This window comes from Megalobrama amblycephala, linkage group LG11, assembly GCF_018812025.1.
Source record: "Megalobrama amblycephala isolate DHTTF-2021 linkage group LG11, ASM1881202v1, whole genome shotgun sequence".
Classification (NCBI taxonomy): domain Eukaryota; kingdom Metazoa; phylum Chordata; class Actinopteri; order Cypriniformes; family Xenocyprididae; genus Megalobrama; species Megalobrama amblycephala.
In genome coordinates this window covers 35,479,186-35,499,065 of record NC_063054.1, presented here as the reverse complement: position 1 = coordinate 35,499,065, position 19,880 = coordinate 35,479,186, and the positions used below count along the sequence as shown (strand labels likewise).

At 36.0% G+C, this 19,880-nt stretch overlaps 1 protein-coding gene across 5 annotated transcripts in view; it reads left to right on the top strand.

The window, feature by feature from the left end:
• The window catches only part of dnmt3aa (DNA (cytosine-5-)-methyltransferase 3 alpha a), a 59,808-nt gene that overhangs the window by 7,147 nt on the left and 32,781 nt on the right, over nt 1–19,880 (top strand). For 4 of the 5 annotated variants that reach the window (XR_007187156.1, XR_007187157.1, XM_048207728.1 and 1 more), the window contains exons 3-5: nt 3,414–3,521; nt 16,460–16,688; nt 16,945–16,988. Coding sequence is in view for 3 of the 5 variants with exons in the window: in XM_048207728.1 (XP_048063685.1) it covers nt 3,414–3,521; nt 16,460–16,688; nt 16,945–16,988 (381 nt within the window). In the remaining 2 variants the exon portion in view is untranslated. Of the gene's footprint in view, nt 1–3,413; nt 3,522–6,821; nt 7,118–16,459; nt 16,689–16,944; nt 16,989–19,880 lie in introns of those variants that run through there. The other variant, XM_048207730.1, reaches the window with a different exon arrangement.

The window sequence follows — 19,880 nt, the reverse complement described above, 5'->3', positions numbered from 1 at the left end:
AAGAAAGATTCTATACACTAAGAAAACTGTTTCCTGAAGGGTTCTTTGGGGAACCCAGAATGGTTCTTCAATGGCATCGTATCGAAAACCCCCTTTTGCAATCTTTATTTTTAAGAGTGTAGGATAGTGTGCAGGTGTATTTTCTTCAGTCATTTCAGCCTATGTGTATGAGTCTATTATACTCTACCTGGAGATGGAGAGCGGAGTATGTGGAAGAGAGAGAGAGAGAGAGTTGCAGGACCCAACAGACTCGTTACACCAGGGAACTTCCTCCTGTTCTCGGCCCAGTCTCGTTGCTTGGCAACAGCAGTGGCCTAAAATAACCCGCTGATGACCGAAATAATCGGGAGATGACAAAACCAGACACAAAATGTCTCCGGTGCTCTGATGTTCTGATGTAATATCCTACTATACTGTTAAAAACTGAAACACTGAGTCATGTGTTTATACTGTAGTACACTTATATTACGAGTAACCCACAACAATTATTGTATTAGTATAATTACTACCACATTTTCTTTTATACTATTATAAAGGACTGAAGTACAGCGATAAATCATGCAATATTTAATTATGATGTATTTCAGTGATATCTCATGAGATGAAGTACAATGTGGCACATCGCTTATAAGTGTTCTACAATATATATTATATTATATCACATTATATTCTTGCTCTCTTCCTCCCAACGGCAAATTGACACACACCTGCCTCCTGTCACTCACTCGTAGGGCTGGGTAAAAAATATGGATTTCTCGATTTTAATCGATTCTCATTTTTACAAACTGATATCAATTCTTAAATCCCAAGAATCTATTAGTCTGTTTTCAGTTGATGAATGAACAGAATATGTAGCACCTCCCATCCAATAAATCGCAATAATCTTTGTGCTTTGTTACTTCTGATATGAAGCAAAGTCTCAGATTTCAAATGACGTCCATCTCATTATGAGATTCTAAAAATAAATACAGTTTTGGCGCTGTTTAATGTGGCGTGACAGATCGCTGTAGCGCCTCAGTTAAAGAGAAGCGGCAGCACGAGCGCATGTGAACATCCTCTCCTCCGCTTTAATACCGGTTACAGCGCGAAATAAACACGACTAAACATCTGAAGGTATGCTAAAAGACACAGTACAACTTACCGAAATCCGTATCATGTCTCGTGTAATAGCTCAATCAGTCTTTCAACCTCGGAAAAACGTCAATAAAACAGCTTGTAGACAATGTCACGTAACGTCTCATTTACCTCAGAAAAACATATTCAGTGACCATAAACTTGTTAGTCAGCTAGAAAAATTAACTCTAGAGAGCAGCACTCTGATAAATGGCGCTATGCACCATTACATATTCATTATAATTTTTAATGTTCAATATTTAATGCATGTTTGAATAAATCTGTTGACAGCCAAGATTTAAATGTTTATATTTAAAAAAAAAAACGAATTGGAGTAGAAATATGATTATGTAATTCGAAACTTTATTTGTTATAAAAAACATCAATGAGTGTAATTTAAGTGTTTGTATGTAAATAAGTTAATTTAACCTTCAATATTAATATAGTAGTACCAACTGACTCCCATGTGTAGTTTACAGCTTTAGCTGAGAGATTTTTTTCCTCTAGAAAATTTGTCATGTACTGTATCTGATATACATCTAAAATAATCGATATCGAATCGAATTGTGAAAATTGTGTCAATACCCAGCCCTACTCACTCGTCTCATTTGCTTTGGTAGTGCAGTTGAATAGTGCTTGTTTTGCACATAATTTTACTAATCCCCGCAGGTTTTGCGCTCACACCAGAAGCGCACGCGCATCACTGATCTATATAAGTGGCGCTCGCATAAAGCCGCCTCTCAAATAGCTAGTGAGTACCAAATTGACTTTTTTTCATGGCTTATTGCGCTTAAACAGTCAAATACATACAAAATGATGTCAAAATGCCCATCTTGCCAAGTATTCAGGTAAATACAATCAGTTTTGGAACATAAATAGTTGAGAGAAAACGCATGTTGCGTAAGCTCTTAAAGTGACAGCAGCCTAATAAAACTGCTGCTGTCATGTTAATGAAAGAACAAAAGACAAAGAGAAAATCACTTGCTGCTCTAGACTGAATAACTTTGTAACTTTAAATATAAGCATTTATCTGTATTTAAAAGACTATCCAGTGCTATTTTACATTTGATTACTTTCATTTCTGTAGTATTTCTCCGAATACTACTGTTAGACTCACCTGAAAAACGTAAACTTATTTTATTACTGTTTACTTCTTTTTTGTGTGTGTAAATTTAGGTCAGCCATTCAAATACAGCCTCTCCGTGCTGTCAGATATTGCAACAAAATTAACCAAAATGATCACGTGAAGCAACACAGATCAGTGAGAGTTCATGTCATGTTTACTGGTGGATGGTTTGGGGTTTTCATATCTCTGATGGACTTGAGGTTAATGTTTAATGACTATTAACATCCATTCAGTTTCACACAATCTCATTTGTAGAAATACTCCCCTGGTGACCCTTGACCTGTGGGGACTGATCAAACTTCGTGTTGTTTCAAAGGTTACGACAGAACGATTTATGAGAGAGACAGGAGAGTTCATGAATTAGTGTGTGTTGTGGTTTCATGGTTGTGTGTGATGATAGGACTAGTGGATAAATAACATTAGTGGGCACATGGTTGCCGGGATTGTTGCCAGGGAAATGACCTCATGGTTTTGTTGAGGAGAGCAGCATCATGACCTCCTGGAGACAGTTGCTAAGCAGTATTTTCACCTTAGTAACCACTGCCTCTCTGTCGCTCTCATCCGACTGAATCCCCACTGAGAGAGTCCAGACGGATCATCTACGTGTGCGTGTGTGTGTGCGTGAATCTGAAAATATTAATATAAAATCCTTAAAATTATTTTATTTGATTATTTTTTATTTTATTTTATTTTATTTTATAGATCAAAGGCCTTAATATTATTTTTTTGTTATTTTATTACATTTTAATTAATTGTATTATATTTTATTTATAAAATAATATTATTTTGATTCATAAAATATTAATTTATTTTTTCATAATATTCTTTTATTTATATTGTATAAAATATTATATGAAATACCAACTTATTTTAAATTATATTAATATAATAAAATAAAATATCATTAATTTAATTGCATGTAATTTTATATACTTTTTGTTATTATTTTTTAATAATTCTTAGGTGTTTCTTTGCTAAAGCAGTCATCATTGTTGCTGATACTCAATATTTATGTGAAAATACATTTTATCAGAGAATATCTTCTCATAGGATAGTGCAGTTTTTGAGCCAGTGTTACTGATGAAAGAGAAAAGAAAGAGTGTGTGTGTGAGAGAGTGAGTGAGTGAGTGCGTTTGTTGTAGTGCTGATGTGTTTGTGTGTTTGTTTGTTTTAGAGTCCAGAGGCGGAACAGGAAGTGTGTGAGGTCACACATGAAGAGAGAGTGACGGACACACCAACACGAAGAGTCGGACGACCCGCTCGAAAACGCAAAGCACCAGGAGTGAGTACATGTGCACATATGCACAGCTACTGCACACACATTAACACAATGTGTGTTCTGTGGACTAATAATAGATTTGCTTAGCATGTTCATTGCCTTGTCTTCTGTATGGCAGTAATTCAAAGAGCTGATCTGAATGTCTGTGAGCCGTGATTAAAAAATCAGCAGCTGATCAAATACTGCATGAGATGCCAGCTTCAGTCCTGTGTGTCTGTGTGCATGATTTGTTGATTTAAAGGCATAGTTCACCCGAAAATGAAAATTCTGTCATCATTTACTCACCATCAAGTTGTTCCAAACCTGTATGAATTTCTTTCTTCTCCTGAACACAGAGGAAGTTATTTTGAAGAATGTCGGTAACCAAACAGTTAATGAACCCCATTGACTTCCATAGTATGGAAATGAGGCCCATCAACTGTTTGGTTACTGGTTTGGAACAACTTGAGAGTGAGTAAATGATGACAGAATTTTCATTTTTAGGTGAACTATACCTTATATCTTGTCAGTAAAGGGTCACTGTTATGATTGGCTAACATCATTGCATAGAAAAAAGTATTAACGCCCCCTCATTATTGCATGTTGAGTGTTTTGAAAACATCCATTTAAAGCCATAATTTACAGAGCATTATGAAATTCGTACATTTTGCGATATAGCTGCTGTCAGATCTTGAATTGTTTCCTGAGCTGATTCATATTAGAATGATTTCTGAAGGATCATGTGACACTGAAGACTGGAGTAATGATGCTGAAAATTCTGCTTTGATCACAGGAATAAATAACATTTTACAATACATTTAAATAGAAAATAGAAATTGTATTAATATATCACAATTTTGCTGTTTTTGCTGTATTTTTGATCAAATAAATGCAGCCCTGGTGAGACTTCTTTCAAAAACATAACAAAAATCTTTACAACCTCAAACTTTTAAAACGGTAGGTTGTGCAATGGCAATTCATAGTGACCACATCTAGTGCATGAGCCAGTTTGAATAATCTTATGCTGCTTTATGATGATTTTTTTATGTCCTTTTTGATGCTTAAAATTTGCTGTCACTGTGAATTGCCATTGTATGGAAATTTGAGTTGTGTGAACTGCTTCAGTGGTGTGTTTTTGTATCTCGCCAGCATCTGTCCCCATTCATTTTCATTTAAAATGCACCATCTTAGGGCTGGGCCGTATGACGATATATATCGTTACCGTGGTATAAAATGTCTAAACGTTAGAGATTTTGCTATATTGTGTATATCGCAGTGTGTAAATATATATCACTATTGACATTTCAGTGTGATGAAATGCATGAATGAGAATATAAAGAGCAGGATGATTTTAATGTTAAAAAGAGTTGTAAGTGCAAAATATCCTGAAAAGGAGCTCAGTGCGGTCTTAAAGTGACAGCAGCCTTATATACCTGCTTCTGCTCTTTGTCATTAATGTGAATCAAACAAAAGAGAAAATAACATACTGCTCTTGACTGAATAACTTTTTTTTTAGCTTTAATAAGAAAACATTTATATTTAATTCATACAGTGAAAACTATTACATTTGATTATTACATTTCTGTACTAATTCTAACTACATGTTAAAGGATTAGTTCACTTCTTAATGAAGTTTTCCTGATAATTTACTCACCCCCATGACATCCAAGATGTTTATGTCTTTCTTTCTTCAGTCAAAAAGAAATGAAGGTTTTTGAGGAAAACATTCCAGGATTTTTCTCCATATAGTGGACTTCAACAAGGTTCAACGGGTTGAAGGTCCAAATGTCAGTTCCAATGCAGCTTCAAAGAGCTCTACATGATCCCAGACGAGGAATAAGGGTCTTATCTAGCGAAACGATCGGTCATTTAAAAAATAAATAAATAAATAATTATATACTTTTTAACCACAAATGCTCATCTAATACTTTAAATAAACCTATTGTACATGAAAAACTCATATAATGAGTTTATCATATAATGCCACTTTTATAAGGTGTAAAATAAGTCTCTAATCTCCCCAGAGTGTGTATGTGAAGTTTTTGTGTGTCCCTTTAAATGCAAATGAGCTGCTGCTGCTCAGAAGGGGGTGGAGTTTCAGGAGCTTGTGAAATGCTGCGTTCCAGACAGATGGGAAAATGGATTTTTCCTACCTCTTAGGAAATAACGTCTGGAACACCACTCAAAGTGGGACATTCGACCTCTGACGTCGGGGTACATCGATCAACCCCGACCTCAGCGAGACGCGTCATTTGACATCACTTTCAAGATGTCAGCAAGTCAATTAGACATTAATTAGACATTAAGTTTATGTAATGATACATAAGTTTTTAGTACAATGATAGAGAGACTCAAGAAGAAGTGACAACATTTTGAATGCAACAGGACGCTTCTGAACGGTTAGTTGATGAATTTATGTAACTGATGTGGAGTTAACTATCTTAAAGTCATTGATTAGCATATTCTGTCATGATAATCTATAAATCGCTCATGTGGGAACTGTTATAAGATCCTACAGAGCCAGAGAATATATGCTGCATGAAGATAGAACAGGTATAGTTTAGTTTAATTACAGTTATAACTTATGTTGGCATCTTGCTTTTATGACATGCTATTGCCTTTGTGTTACATACTGTAATGCAGTAACATGGCCTCACCTCCTTTGTTGTGTGTTCTCGGGGGCGGGGTTTGTGTAAATTCTAGGGTTAGTGATGTCACTTACCTGGGAGGAAGCTTGTTGTAGTCCCTACCAGCCGTTTGTTGTAGTCCTTAAACAGAGAATTCGTTAAAAGAAAAGATCTCCCTTTGCATTGAACTTTGAGAGTCGTAACTTTGCAGATGTTGTTTATGCTCAAACAGCAACATTACACACTAACTAAAGTTAAGAAAGTGAAATCGCAATGAACCACCCCTTTAATTAGTTTAATTCATATTTTTGTTATATAGTATTTGTCCTGTTGTTTGTAATTTAAAACAGAAATGATATAAAATAACCCAAAGTATCTGTATTGTGATATATATCGTTACCATGAAATAAGATTTGTCATATCCTGAAATAAGAATTTGGTTATATCGCACACTCCTACGCCATCTTTTAAACTCCTTTGTCTGTCACGGAAAAAAGCAAGTCATATAGGTATGCAATGACCTGACGGTAAATTGCATTCCATTTCTTGGCTGAACTATTGCTTTAATGGAAAGGCTTGCCTTTATCTGAAGTATTTTAATGATTACTGTTGTTGAGAGGCGACCAGAGACACACATCAAGGATTTTTGACTATAATAATCAGCTAAATTTTAACTAAATTAATTCAGTTGATGATGCTAATTTCCGAAGTTAAACCGAAAACCAAACACATACTCATAGCATAGTTTAGTAATGTCAGGGACAGTCCCTCTATCGCTATCATCCACCGTGTCGTATGTACCTGTGACTGAACCTGCAACGCTTGCAGCCGCCATGCAGTACTGAGAACGTAGAGACAGGTCAGGTTTACTCGAGCACATTGACAGGAACAGGAAATTGTGGCTGCTGCAGACGTAGTCACATGATCTGAAGTCTGAAGTGTGAGAGAGTGAGAGAAAGACGAGGTGCTCTAGCCTGTAGGTCTCTGATGATGGTAAGTTTGTATCAATGTCTTCCTAATTGTTTTAGATGAACATTATGTCATGGAAAAAAAAAGTCATACAAGTGTGAAACAACATGATGACAAGATTTTTTGGTGAACTGTCCCTTTAAGAGTCTTTTGAAGTATAGGCGCATGCTTAAAGTCAATGTTAAATGTTGTTCGCAGCCATTTTTACTTCCGCAATGTGATGTATGGGGGAGGAATTGAATGGAATTGAAGCAGAACAGAGCCAGCAAAAATAAAATTAGTATTGATTATTTATGTATTTGCTCTGAAATGGAGCTTTTAAAGGGGTGAATTTATCAGGCAGAAGCATCATTGTAATCAAACAGCCTGAGTTGAAAATTATAATCAAATTGTTAGTGAAATGCACTAAAAATCTAGTTAAAAAAGTAAGCCATGCTTTCTAGATTGTTTTTACTAAATGATCTCTTTCTCTCTGTGTATATGTATGTGTATATATATATATATATATATATATATATATATATATATATATATATTATTATTATTATTATTATTATTATTATTATTATTAGGGGATATATGTATGTATGTATGTATATATTATACATACATATATTATTAGGGGTTGGAGAGAAAAGCGATGCATCACGATTCTCTCTCCAATGATTCTGGATCTCAGAATCGATTCTGAGCTTAGTTTTTATTTAGATGCGCGATGACAATGCGTGTGCTTTAGAAACACCCAGATTCTGCTTGCTTCCAATTCCACATGCAGATACGCCACTCGAACCTTCCGTAAAATAATCTTTCATAAAGTTCGGAACGGTTGAAGCGAATTACAACGGTATTCGTGGGCTGCACAGGATGCGCTGTGAGAGACACACGCTTTGTTTAATGTTGCTGTGCGCGGTCTCACCCATCGGTATTTTCCTTACAAATGCTCTACGAAGGCATCATTTATGTAGTTTGGAATGCAGTGGACTTATATATTTAAAATATGAAACTCACTTACAGAAGGCTGCTTTCGATTTTAAATTCTGACGCTTTGTTTGTGAAAACTGCTCGCGCATGCGGCTGTGTGCGACTCCGTATAAGTGGTTTAATGTACTTGCATCTCAAAATGGTTTTATGACACAAAATGAATGTAAACACAGTCAATTTTGGCTTAAGGAATTAAATGGACAGGACAAACCACATTACTTATTATATTTCAAAAGAGATCCGTACGTGAATGCAGCTCATTAGATCTCCCGCTGTCTATAAAGTAAAAAAGTAGGCCTACTTATAATTACATATGTAAGGATATATAAATGTAAGGATTTTTCGGCTGATGATTAGGGCCGATTATATCCTGTTAATCAAAAGGGTGCAGAAAAATGTGTTCAGACTGCAACTCATACATACTGTGAACTTTTATTTTGACAGTTTATCGTGAAGATCTTTCAGTTTTAGTTTCAGCGTGTATTTGATGATAGTTTTTCGCAAATGAAATGGTAAAAAACTTGTGTAGTGACTCTTAAAGCAGCTCTGGATATGAAATTTATTTGTTCATGTCTTCATATATTGTGACGGCAGACACTGAAAGTGTGTGAGTTTGTGTCTTTTATCTAGACAAAATAAGACAGGACAAAACAAGCCAGAATCTAGACAAAATAAGACAGGACAAAACAAGCCAGAATCTAGACAAAATAAGACAGGACAAAACAAGCTGGAATCTAGACAAAACAAGCCAGAATCTTGACAAAATAAGACAGGACAAAACAAGCCGGAATCTAGACAAAATAAGACAGGACAAAACAAGCCAGAATCTAGACAAAATAAGACAGGACAAAACAAGCCAGAATCTACACAAAATAAGACAGGACAAAACAAGCCGGAATCTAAACAAAACAAGCCAGAATCTAGACAAAATAAGACAGGACAAAACAAGCCGGAAACTAGACAAAACAAGCCAGAATCCAGACAAAATAAGACAGGACAAAACAAGACGGAATCTAGACAAAACAAGCCAGAATCTAGACAAAATAAGACAGGACAAAATAAGACAGAATCTAGACAAAATAAGACAGGACAAAACAAGCCAGAATCTAGACAAAATAAGACAGGACAAAACAAGCCAGAATCTAGACAAAATAAGACAGGACAAAACAAGCTGGAATCTAGACAAAATAAGACAGGACAAACAAGCCAAAATCTAGACAAAATAAGACAGAATCTTGACAAAATAAGACAGGACAAAACAAGCCGGAATCTAGACAAAACATGCCAGAATCTTGACAAAACAAGCCAGAATCTAGACAAAATAAGACAGGACAAAACAAGCTGGAATCTAGACAAAACAAGCCGGAATCTAGACAAAATAAGACAGGACAAAACAAGCCAGAATCTAGACAAAATAAGACAGGACAAAACAAGCCAGAATATAGACAAAACAAGCCGGAATCTAGACAAAACAAGCCAGAATATAGACAAAACAAGCCAGAATATAGACAAAATAAGACTTGACAAAACAAGCCGGAATCTAGACAAAACAAGCCGGAATCTAGACAAAATAAGACAGGACAAAACAAGCCAGAATATAGACAAAACAAGCCGGAATCTAGACAAAACAAGCCAGAATCTAGACAAAATAAGACTTGACAAAACAAGCCGGAATTTAGACAAAACAAGCCGGAATCTAGACAAAATAAGACAGGACAAAACAAGCCAGAATATAGACAAAACAAGCTGGAATCTAGACAAAACAAGCTGGAATCTAGACAAAACAAGCCAGAATCTAGACAAAAGAAGCTAGAATCTAGACAAAACAAGCCAGAATCTAGACAAAACAAGCCAGAATCTAGACAAAACAAGCCAGAATCCAGACAAAACAAGCCAATAAGCTGGAATATAGACAAAACAAGCTAGAATCAAGACAAAACAAACCAGAATCTAGACAAAACAAGCCAGAATATAGACAAAACAAGCTGGAATCTAGACAAAATAAGCCAATAAGCTGAAATCTAGACAAAACAAGCCAGAATCTAGACAAAACAAGCCAATGAGCTGGAATCTAGACAAAACAAGCCAGAATCTAGACAAAACAAGCCAGAATCTAGACAAAACAAGCCAGAATCCAGACAAAACAAGCCAATAAGCTGGAATCTAGACAAAACAAGCTAGAATCTAGACAAAACAAGCCAGAATATAGACAAACAAGCCACAATACAGACAAAACAAGCCAATAAGCTGGAATCTAGACAAAACAAGCTAGAATATAGACAAAACATGCCAGAATCTTGACAAAATAAGACAGGACAAAACAAGCCAGAATCTAGACAAAATAAGAGAGGACAAAACAAGCCAGAATCTAGACAAAATAAGACAGGACAAAACAAGCCAGAATCTAGACAAAATAAGACAGGACAAAACAAGCTGGAATCTAGACAAAATAAGACAGGACAAACAAGCCAAAATCTAGACAAAATAAGACAGAATCTTGACAAAATAAGACAGGACAAAACAACCTGGAATCTAGACAAAACATGCCAGAATCTTGACAAAATAAGACAGGACAAAACAAGCCAGAATCTAGACAAAATAAGAGAGGACAAAACAAGCCAGAATCTAGACAAAATAAGACAGGACAAAACAAGCCAGAATATAGACAAAATAAGACAGGACAAAACAAGCTGGAATCTAGACAAAATAAGACAGGACAAACAAGCCAAAATCTAGACAAAATAAGACAGAATCTTGACAAAATAAGACAGGACAAAACAAGCTGGAATCTAGACAAAACATGCCAGAATCTTGACAAAATAAGACAGGACAAAACAAGCCAGAATCTAGACAAAATAAGACAGGACAAAACAAGCCAGAATCTAGACAAAATAAGACAGGACAAAACAAGCCAGAATCTAGACAAAATAAGACAGGAAAAAACAAGCCAGAATCTAGACAAAATAAGACAGGACAAAACAAGCCAGAATCTAGGCAAAATAAGACAGGACAAAACAAGCTGGAATCTAGACAAAACAAGCCGGAATCTAGACAAAATAAGACAGGACAAAACAAGCCAGAATCTAGACAAAATAAGACAGGACAAAACAAGCCAGAATCTAGACAAAACAAGCCAGAATCTAGACAAAAGAAGCCAGAATCTAGACAAAATAAGACTTGACAAAACAAGCCGGAATCTAGACAAAACAAGCCGGAATCTAGACAAAATAAGACTTGACAAAACAAGCCAGAATCTAGACAAAATAAGACAGGACAAGACAAGCCAGAATATAGACAAAACAAGCCGGAATCTAGACAAAACAAGCCAGAATCTAGACAAAATAAGACTTGACAAAACAAGCCGGAATCTAGACAAAATAAGACAGGACAAAACAAGCCAGAATATAGACAAAATAAGACAGGACAAAACAAGCCAGAATATAGACAAAACAAGCTGGAATCTAGACAAAACAAGCTGGAATCTAGACAAAACAAGCCAGAATCTAGACAAAAGAAGCTAGAATCTAGACAAAACAAGCCAGAATCTAGACAAAACAAACCAGAATCCAGACAAAACAAGCCAATAAGCTGGAATCTAGACAAAACAAGCTAGAATCAAGACAAAACAAGCTAGAATCAAGACAAAACAAACCAGAATCTAGACAAAACAAGCCAGAATATAGACAAAACAAGCTGGAATCTAGACAAAATAAGCCAATAAGCTGAAATCTAGACAAAACAAGCCAGAATCTAGACAAAACAAGCCAATAAGCTGGAATCTAGACAAAACAAGCCAGAATCTAGACAAAACAAGCCAATAAGCTGGAATCTAGACAAAACAAGCCAGAATCTAGACAAAACAAGCCAGAATCCAGACAAAACAAGCCAATAAGCTGGAATCTAGACAAAACAAGCTAGAATCTAGACAAAACAAGCCCGAATATAGACAAACAAGCCAGAATACAGACAAAACAAGCCAATAAGCTGGAATCTAGACAAAACAAGCTAGAATATAGACAAAACAAGCCAGAATATAGACAAAACAAGCTAGAATCTAGACAAAACAAGCCAGAATCCAGACAAAACAAGCCACTAAGCTGAAATCTAGACAAAACAAGCCAGAATCTAGACGAAACAAGCCAATAAGCTGGAATCTAGACAAAACAAGCTAGAATCTAGACAAAACAAGCCAGAATATAAACAAAACAAGCCGGAATCTAGACAAAATAAGACAGGACAAAACAAGCCAGAATCCAGACAAAACAAGCCAATAAGCTGGAATCTAGACAAAACAAGCTAGAATCTTGACAAAACAAGCCGGGATCTAGTCAAAATAAGATAGGACAAAACAAGGCAGAATCCAGACAAAACAAGCCAGAATCTTGACAAAACAAGCCGGAATCTAGACAAAATAAGACAGGAAAAAACAAGCCAGAATCCAGACAAAACAAGCCAGAATATAGACAAAACAAGCCAGAATCTTGACAAAACAAGCCGGGATCTAGTCAAAATAAGATAGGACAAAACAAGGCAGAATCCAGACAAAACAAGCCAGAATCTTGACAAAACAAGCCGGAATCTAGACAAAACAAGCCGGAATCTAGACAAAATAAGAAAGGAAAAAACAAGCCAGAATCCAGACAAAACAAGCCAATAAGCTGGAATCTAGACAAAACAAGCCAGAATATAGACAAAACAAGCCAGAATATAGACAAAACAAGCCAATAAGCTGGAATCTAGACAAAACAAGCCAGAATATAGACAAAACAAGCCAGAATATAGACAAAACAAGCCAATAAGCTGGAATCTAGACAAAACAAGCCAGAATATAGACAAAACAAGCTGGAATCTAGACAAAACAAGCCAGAATCTAGACAAAACAAGCTGGAATCTAGACAAAACAAGCTAGAATCTAGACAAAACAAGCCAGAATATAGACAAAACAAGCCGGAATATAGACAAAACAAGCTTGAATCTAGACAAAACAAGCCAGAATCTAGACAAAACAAGCCAGAATATAGACAAAACAATCCAGAATCTAGACCAAACAATCCAGAATCTAGACCAAACAAGAAGTTTTTTGTTTGTTTGTTTGTTTCAGATGTTTTGGCCACTAAATATTTTCCATATTTCCAAAATGTGTTACTCTCCAATGTGAAAAATTCTCACAGGAGATATTTGCTTGTTAGTGGTTTTCATTTTTACATTGCACTGCATATACTATTATGCAGGTACTATTCTATACTATGTAAACACATATTTATCATATCAATGCACAGGTTGTGCATTATCATTAGTAACAAACTAAGCTCTGAAAGTACGAGCAAAAAGGCAACAAAAATGTCTACAGATGTCTAATAAAATCATCACAGCCATGTCTTTCTCTAAAAGCTCAGAAGTCTTGTGGGAATTGGAGTGTTTATTCAGTAGATGAATGTTGAACACACTCCTTCGCCTCAGGCCTCACTATCCTCTTTAATGTACAGTTGCTTTGCCAAACTATTTGATCCATTTCATCTCCTCGATCTTGCAACGTCCATGTAGGTCTGGTGCAATATGTTTGGATATAGGCCAGAGCCTTCACACAAGTACTCAAGCACAATTAATGCATTTGAATGAAGGCAATTTGTGTTTCAACACATTTTGGATGCATGAGATTGAGCTTGCGTGGCTAGACGCATATGCATTCACATACTTCAGAGTATATTTCCTCATTTAAAGAGAATGAGTGAAGAAAGAGTGTGTGTGCTTGGGTTTGAAACACCTGCAGGTTTATAGAGTTTCTCACCTGTTGATTAAAGGCATCAGCAGCTGTCAAAGAGTGTCGCCAATCACTCTAATTAAACCACTAATGTGTGTGTGCCTGCACTGATTCATATGTGTGCACGAGTGTGTTTGGCATCTATTAACTCACAGACAGCAGTAAAACTCACACCAGCCCTCATCATACTGAACCAAAGAGACTTTTATTGTTCATCATAAAGTTAGCAGACAGCGTCACGCTGTAGGACGTCCCAGCAGCTGCCAAACATTTGATTGATTTCCTGCTTATTTTCGTCATTGATGGATGATAATGTCAATGTGAAATCAAACATGACCTTGTTTATTTTCTTAATGCATTTATAAAAATATGTTAACTTCACCTTTGAAACAACCTTTTCGGCTGATGTCACCTAGTCCATGCTTGAAAATATTGTTAAGTCAAGTAAATTTTTATGTGTTTTAGAGATCTCCTGCAATAGTTTTACATGCACCCAAGGTCAAAAAACACTTAATTTTTTTATAATATACATTGCACATCACCTAATTTCTCAAAGAGTCTGAAAACTTTTAGTTCGAAGATTCAGTCTCTCTAAACCCCTCCTTTCCGTGAGCCTGCTCTGATTGGTCCGATGGTTCAGTCTGTTGTGATTGGTCTACCACTTACAGCGCATGTCAGAAACAAAACGGCCATTACCATAACTGAATTTCAGCTCCAGAGACTTCCTCTGCCCTTGATACACAGTTATTCGAATGATGCCATCGGTTTTTTCCATATCAATTCCAGTGCAAATCCTCATCCTTTTGAAGTGCAGCAAAGTAGATACGCAGCACAGAAAACAATGTATACTTGACATGTCGACAACACGAGCCAAAGTCTTCCAGTCTCAGCTACAGTGTTTGAGGGTCAAAGTAGACGTTTGCGGGCAGCCAATGAAAACTATGGAAGTTCGTTTCCGCCATTAAATAAAAAAATTAAAACAGTAATTGTGACTTTTTATCTCAGAATTCTGACTGTTTTCTCACAATTGTGAGTTATAAAGTCAGAATTGCGAGATAAATTCTGACTTCTTTTCTCGCATTTCTGACTTCATAAGTCGCAATTGTGAGAAAAAAAGTCAGAATTCTGAGATAAACTCGCAATTACGTGATATAGAGTCACAGTTCTGACTTTTTTCTCGCAATTCTGACTTTTTTCTCACAATTGCAAGTTTATATCTCAGTATTGTGACTTTATATCATGCAATTGCGACTTTATATCTCAGAATTGTGAAAAAAGTCAGAATTCTGAGATAAAAAGTCGCAATTACTGTTTTTATTTTTTTATTTAGTGGCGGAAACAGGCTTCCATAGAAAACCATAGACTGGCATTATGCAAATTACTTACATTGTTATGTAGGCATAGGAAATGAGACTGGTATTAATGATGACTTGTTTCAGCAGTTTAGAATTGATTCTTTCAATAACTTTATTTGTTGTGCACTTTGATCTTTTAAAACTTTGCAGACCATTTACATTCACAAACAGCTATATTACACACTGCATGAAAGGTAATATTCAGAAAAAGCATAATGTTTACTAATTGTTTATAAAGAGGTAAATGGTTATAAAGCATTTGCAATACATCTTTAATATGCAATACAGGAAGAACTATAAACTGCTAGCTGATCCATGACACCATTAGCACTAATGTGCTAGCTGCTGTGTCACTGTGCCTCGATGTGTGTTTTATGCCATGTGTCTATGCTGATTCACATTTTGCAGGCACTTTTATCTGAAGCAACAAATGAGGAAAACCACAAGCAATTTATGTAAGACACACTAGCCAACAATACTCGAAATGTCATGTTTCAAGACTATAACAGAAGTAAAAAATAATAGACTTTCAGTATGTTCATTTATAGAAAGGGTTCCCAGACTTTATTTTGTCATCCAAACCCCTCAGACATAAAATATTTACTTGAAGTCCCCCTGATATCTTAAGTTAATATTTCAGTAATTTAACAACACATTTGCGTGATTCTCTGATGTTGGTTAATGGTCAAACTGCTGTTTTGGGAATCAAAATAGATCATTATTATTATTATTATTAAATAATAAATAAATAGTATTAGTTGTGAAAACAGAAATATATTACTGTTGTAACTTTCAATTGTTCTATATAAACCCTGATTGAATTAAATTGAATAATAATAACAGGCCTAACTAACTAACAAGTAAATAAATAAATAAATAATTTTAATTATAATTATAATAAATGAAAACAGAAATAATATATTACTGTTGTAAATTACAGTTATTCGGTAAAAAAAACCTTGGTTGAATTAAATTGTAATAATAATAACAAGCCTAATAAATAAATAAATATCAGTTTTAATGCTAATTATAAGAAATGAAAACAGAAATATATTGCTGTTGTAAACTGCAACTGTTCTGTGAAGGATGTTTTAGCTAATTGATATTCATCCTACTAGACTGCATGTCGCTGTTATTATAAAATTAGGGACAGTCCCTGCTGCATGTACACCTACCTAATTACTCCTTTTCCCTCTATGACACAGACATCTCATCCAGCATTGACATTTAAGTGATTTGCTCCCTGATTGCATCTTTCTCTCTTGATAGGTGGATAGCTGTGGGCGTGTAATAGAGGGTGTGGCCTGTATAAAGCAGGCAGGGTGTAACGGTGAAGCAGACAGTCGGGTTTCTCAGAAAAACCTGGAGCGGAACGACTCCTCCCCTGACTCCACCCACAGGAACTGCACAGACACACCCCCCGGGGCAGACGAAGACTCTGCCCCTTCCACTCCACGGAAGAAACGAGGCCGACGGAAACTCGAGCACCCAGAGCGACGTGAGTCACTCGTTTCTTGTTCAGTCAGATTTCAAATGTCCTTTCTTTCCAAAAAGTGTCAGAAAATACAATTTATAATGCAATAAAAGCAATGGCACAAGTAGCTATATCGCCCCCTTGAGTACTGCCACATTAATGCAGGAGCGCATCAGTGCGTCAGCCAAGCAAATGCATCTGTTTTTGTCATTACAGGGGTCCACGTTTTTTTCTTTATAGCCTTGTTTTCCTTTAAATGACCTCTGCGTTTGTCTTTCAGACGTGGAGGAGGACGACACCAGCAGCGACACCAGCAGAGCAGAGGTGAGAAAATTTGAGTCAAAACACAATAAAACATAGTCAAATAAAGTATATAATACAATTTGAGAATCACATTTTCTACATTTCATGACTAACGTTACATATGACTAGAGCTGCATGATGTGGGGAAAAAATCTAATTGTAATTTATCTTATAAAAATTGTGATTTTGGTTTAAAATGCATTTATTTATTTATTTTAATACCTCAAGGTTTGCTCTACTTGTTTGTAGGGGTGCATAATTTGCATAAAATAAATTAAAATATTTAACAAAATAAGAATTTTTACACACCCGTAAGACCTTCGTTCATCTTCGGAACACAAAAGATATTTTTGATAAAATCCGATGGCTCAGTGAGGCCTCCATTGCCAGCAAGATCGTTTCCTTTTTCAAAGCCCAGAAAGCTACTAAAAACATATTTAAACAGTTCATGTGAGTGCAGTGGTTCAAGCTTAATGTTATGAAGTGACGAGAATACATTTTGTGTGCCAAAAATAGCAACTTTATTCAACAATAGTGATGGGCGATATCAGAACACTGCTTCATGAAGCTTCGAAGCTTTACGAATCTTTTGTTTCGAATCAGTGGTTCGGAGTGCCAAAATCACATGATTTCAGTAAATGAGGCTTCGTTACATCATAAGTGTTTCAAAATTTCAATAGTTAATAATACTTTGGCAGTTTGATACACGCTCCAAATCACTGATTCGGAACAAAAGATTCACAAAGCAGTGTTCTGATATCGTCCACCAGTGATTAATGACAGGATTATATTTTTGGGTGAACTAATTAGAAAATTTAAAAAAAATTGCATTCAAACATTAAACATTTAAGCTTTTATTTTGGCGGAAAACAGCAGGAAGCCTTTAAAGTCCCCCTGAAATCAAAAATTTTATCACCTAAAACTCATCTTTGATCACCAAAATGATATTTTTAAACAGTTTTCCTGTGGGAAAAAAAATCTTAATGCGGTAACATAGCTTAAATGTAACTCTACACCCTTGCCTCATTTAGTATACACGAATCTATGAATATGCAAATTAGCCCCTCCTCTACTCACTCGCACAAGCTCAGAGATCCACTCGATCAACTTACTGAGGTAAACGCTGCACAGTGGTATTGCTTTTTACAACGTCGGACACATAACGGTAATTAAAGGTGCCCTAGAACCAGTTTTTACAAGATGTAATATAAGTCTAAGGTGTCCCCTGAATGTGTCTGTGAAGATTTAGCTCAAAATACCCCATAGATTTTTTTTAATTAATTTTTTTAACTGCCTATTTTGGGGCTTCATTAACTATGCACCGATTCAGCACGCGGCCCCTTTAAATTGTGCGTTCCCTTCCCCCCCCCGAGCTCTCGACGATAATACAGTGCATAAACAAAGTTCACACAGCTAATATAACCCTCAAATGGATCTTTACAAGATGTTCGTCATGAATACTTCAAGCATGCGTCGGATCATGTGAGTATAGTATTTATTTGGATGTTTACATTTGATTCTGAATGAGTTTGGAGAGATCTATAAAGAATGAAGTTGTGTTTGTGCATTATACAGACTGCAAGTGTTTAAAAATGAAAATAGCGACAGCTCTTGTTTCCGTGAATACAGTAAGAAACGATGGTAACTTTAACCACATTTAACAGTACATTAGCAACATGCTAACGAAACATTTAGAAAGACAATTTACAAATATCACTAAAAATATCATGTAATCATGGATCATGTCAGTTATTATCGCTCCATCTGCCATTTTTCGCTATTGTTCTTGCTTGCTTACCTAGTCTGATGATTCAGCTGTGCACATCCAGACGTTAATACGGGCTTGTCTAATGCCTTGAACATGAGCTGACATATGCAAATATTGGGGGCGTACATATTAATGATCCCGACTGTTACGTAACAGTCGGTGTTATGTTGAGATTCGCCTGTTTTCCGGAGGTCTTTTAAACAAATGAGATTTACATAAGAAGGAGGAAGCAATGGAGTTTGAGACTCACTGTATGTCTTTTCCATGTACTGAACTCTTGTTATTCAAGTATGCCAAGGTAAATTCAATTTTTGATTCTAGGGCACCTTTAATATGATTAGCCTTTTGCTTGACTACATTATCAGCTTATAATGTGTTGCTAATGTTACACGACTCCCTTGCTTCAGAGCTTATGAAGCTTATCATAGTTAATGAAATGCTAAAGCCTGCCGGCATGTTGATGTGATTGGTTACAAGGTAGTTTGTGACGTGATGTAAGATTTACCAGCGATTTAAAAACGTGTTTCGGAAAAAAAAAAAGATTCTCTTTTGTTGATAATGATTTTGTTTGGTAAGATAGTTGGCAAACCCAAACACAAACTTATCGAACCAAGATCCTGTAACCCCAGATGAGCATGAGCTGCTTGTGTGTAAAAGAATGCAGTGCCATGCTTCACTTTGAAACACGCAGCGCAAAAACAGTATATGTTTAATTAATTTTATAATCACACTAATGCCGCGCACACACTTAACGATTATAAGGCCGATTATGAATGTAAATTGATACTTGTGACTGATCACGCTCAAATGCGTCCAGTCAGAGCCAGTTGCGTTCAGTCTGCAATTACAGTCGGTGTTTAAATTCCATGTGTAAGTATTTAAATCTGCTTCAGTCGCAGGAAATAATCGGTACATGTGTTCAGTTCAGTCTTAGAATGTTTCAGCTAATCGTTAGGTGTGTCCCTGGCTTAAGCCATATCACAGTTTTGGTTTTATTACCCAGGACTACACAGAATCCATGAGAGTTGCTTAGAAAACTGGTTAAACTTAAACTAACTGGTTATCTGGACCCAGTCGGGTGGTTCAGACAGGTCTAGTTAATACACCACAGAGAGCTGACCATCTGTGATTGATTAATCTGCTCT